Source organism: Armigeres subalbatus, chromosome 3 (genome assembly GCF_024139115.2).
Source record: "Armigeres subalbatus isolate Guangzhou_Male chromosome 3, GZ_Asu_2, whole genome shotgun sequence".
NCBI classification, from domain to species: Eukaryota; Metazoa; Arthropoda; class Insecta; order Diptera; family Culicidae; genus Armigeres; species Armigeres subalbatus.
The window spans coordinates 403-3,296 of record NC_085141.1 but is presented as its reverse complement, the minus strand read 5'-3'; the positions used below and the strand labels follow the sequence as shown (position 1 = coordinate 3,296).

At 55.5% G+C, this 2,894-nt stretch overlaps 1 protein-coding gene across 1 annotated transcript; it reads right to left on the bottom strand.

Moving 5' to 3' along the window:
• Positions 1–1,383: 1,383 nt before the first annotated feature.
• Positions 1,384–2,694, bottom strand: LOC134221408 (uncharacterized). Its single transcript, XM_062700598.1, has one exon. The coding sequence runs from the start codon at positions 2,692–2,694 to the stop codon at positions 1,384–1,386; it is 1,311 nt and encodes a 436-aa protein (XP_062556582.1).
• Positions 2,695–2,894: the final 200 nt, after the last annotated feature.

The window sequence follows — 2,894 nt, the reverse complement described above, 5'->3', positions numbered from 1 at the left end:
TTTGTTCTTTAGGTTCGGGAACTTGCCGCTGGGGATGTAGATCGACACGATGGTTATCGGGGTTGGCCATTCGATCCTCACAGCGACAATGGGGAAGTCGGCATCGATGAGGATTTCCGTGGCGGGGATTTCCTGGAGTACTCCTACTGCGGCAGATCGGTACACGTTGTTTTCCACTTTGGTGAACCACTTATACCTGCTTCCCAGTGATCGGTTCATAACAGCGGGTGTGGTTCGATGGATCTCCTGTAACGCTATGGCTACCGGGTTCGAACTCGACACCAGCAGCTCCAGGTCACACAAGTTGTTGTGGAATCCGTTGATGTTCCACTGGAGTGCTAGGGTTATTCCTGGGGTTGCAGGTCCGGAACCCACAACCGGCAGAGATGGGGGAGGCGACGGAAAAAAGGTGGTGTTGGACCAGGATTGTGATGGCGGTGTGCTCCCCCCCAGAGCTCTTCCGGAGGCGGGTCCCTCGCCGTAATTGGTTGTAGTGACGGTGCTCTCGTGTGAGGGTCCGGGCAGGTTAACGGCGTTGGGGCCGTATCTTTTCCGATGCAGCTCGTAGTAGAATTCGGAGGTGGTAATGCCGGCTCCCAGTGGGGGAAAGGTTTGCATTTGGTCCGCTGTGGCGGCACTTTCTGGGGCTGCAGGTCCGGAACCCACAACCGGCAGAGATGGGGGAGGCGACGGAAAAAAGGTGGTGATGAACCAGGATTGTGGCGGAGATGTGCTCCCCCCCAGAGCTCTTCCGGAGGCAGGTCTCTCGACGTGGTTGGTTGTGGTGGCGGTACTCACGTGTGAGAGTCCGGGCAGGATAACGGCGTAGGGGCCGTATCTTTCCGATGCAGCTCGTCGTAGAGTTCGGCGGTGGTAATGTCGGCTCCCATTGGGGAAATGCTTGCACTTCGTCCGCTGTAGCGGCACTTGGGCTTTGCGCTTGATTTTGCTTGAATCCCACGTTGTCCGTTGGGGCAGAGTGTTGCGACCCAAATATGTTGTCTGCTGTTCGCTTGCATCCCTCGGTGTCCCTCGCTGAGCTTGGTTGGTCTAGGCTGGCAGGGTCAGCGTCCGAGCGCCGGAGGTTGTCCGCCAGTTCCGGTAGGGGTGTAGCGTCCGCACTGGCGGGGCCCCGGCTACTCGGATGCCCGTCTGCTGTTTGGGTGTTTCGTATGGCTTGGCTGTTGGTCGTGTTGTAGTCGTGTGGTGGTAGGGTAGTAGTTGGTGTAGTTTGAGTAACTGGTACTCGTCTGGGAGGCTCGGCTTGCACATCATTGTGGGAGGTTTTTATATTAAAGTAGGGATTGAAAAGGGTGGGAGAGGGTTGGGGTAGGCGAAAAACTTTTAGGATCCAATAGAGGCAAACAGAGCCTATAAAACTACTTACTTGGCTAATCTACTTGTCACACGCTTCGTCCGTGGAGCTCTGGTTGAGGAGTTACCGCTCTCACTGGAGTCTCTCGGAACACGATCGCGCTTGGGAGTTTGTGTTGGTGCGACTTCCATTTCTTCGCTATCACTGAAGATATCGTAAATGTTTGGAGTGGTTGTCGCGTTCGCCTTGCTTGAGCTTGTTTTGCTGGTTTGCTTGGTCTTTCTGGTGTCCTTGCCGTCGCTGTTTTGGACCATGGTGCGCAGCTTCTCGATGACCTTGTCCTTCACATCGAGGTTAGCTTGCAGCTTACCAATGGTTTGCGTCAGCTCCGACACTTTGCGAATCAGGTCTTCAATCGTGCCATTTTGTTTGATGGCCTCCATGCGGTTGCCAACTGCCGATGTCTGGTTGTTCTTGGCAGCTTGCAGGTCCTTGACCATTTTCCGCAGGTCTGCGATCTCCTGGTCCTTGCTTTGACTGGTTGTGCTGGGGCCTGTGACCTTGGCAAATGATCCCGTTTGGCCGGAAGCGCAACGCAGTTCGATCTCCCTGCGTGCTTGCGGGTACGGTATGCCTTGGTCGACCTTCAAGCGATTTACCTCGACCTCCTTGAGGTAAACTGGGCATTTCCGGCTCGACGTAGGGTGTGAGCTGTTCTTGCAGAATTTGCAAAACTGCTGTTCCTTGCATGGTGGACGGTTGGGTCTTGCGTCGTCGTCAGTAGCCATGGCTGCATCTATCGGGTGGTGCTTAGAGCAGTTGCCACAGATTTGCTCCACGCTGGGGCACCTCTTTGCCGTGTGCCCAAAGTCCCAGCACTGATAGCACCGCATCGGATTCGGATAATAATTCCGTGTCGGGCATCGGGTCCATCCGAAATGGACGTGCTGGGGGATCACTGTGCCTGTAATGGTAAGCACAATCGTTGGAGTGTTCTCCAACTTACCTTCGGGGTTTCGCCGTTTAATCCTGTGAATCTCCTTGACGCCCTGGTCTTGGAGTTCACGAAGGATGTATTCGTCCGGGAGATCGATCGCGTCGATGCATGAGACGACACATCGGACGGTGTTCAGGTGCGGGTGCTCGATTACGGATACCGGGGTTTCGTCACTGAGTTTGCTCATTTGTAGTAGCCGATCAAATTGAGCCTTGCTGCGCACTTTCAGGACGTAAGAGGCGCCACGGTTCTCCTTCGATGCGCCGTCGATGGTTCCTCCGAGGAAGGCCTCAACGGAGTGGCGGATCAGGAACGGATTCGCTGGCAGTGGCTTGTTTACTCCTTGCAACCGAAGGTTTTGTAGTGGGCCGGATGTGTCCATCGGGTCCAACCAAGATGGTAGCCTACGACCGGTAAACTGGCCGTCTTGGCGGTTGTTTATCAGCCATTATTGGGGCCCCTGGGTCCCTAGGCCGAAGGAGAGGCTCGTGGCCATCTCCGAGGTCCCGCGCGCGCACCGCCAACCGGCACGGGCGGGATTCGTTTCGTGAAAAAAATCGAGAAAAACACTCGCGGTTTGTT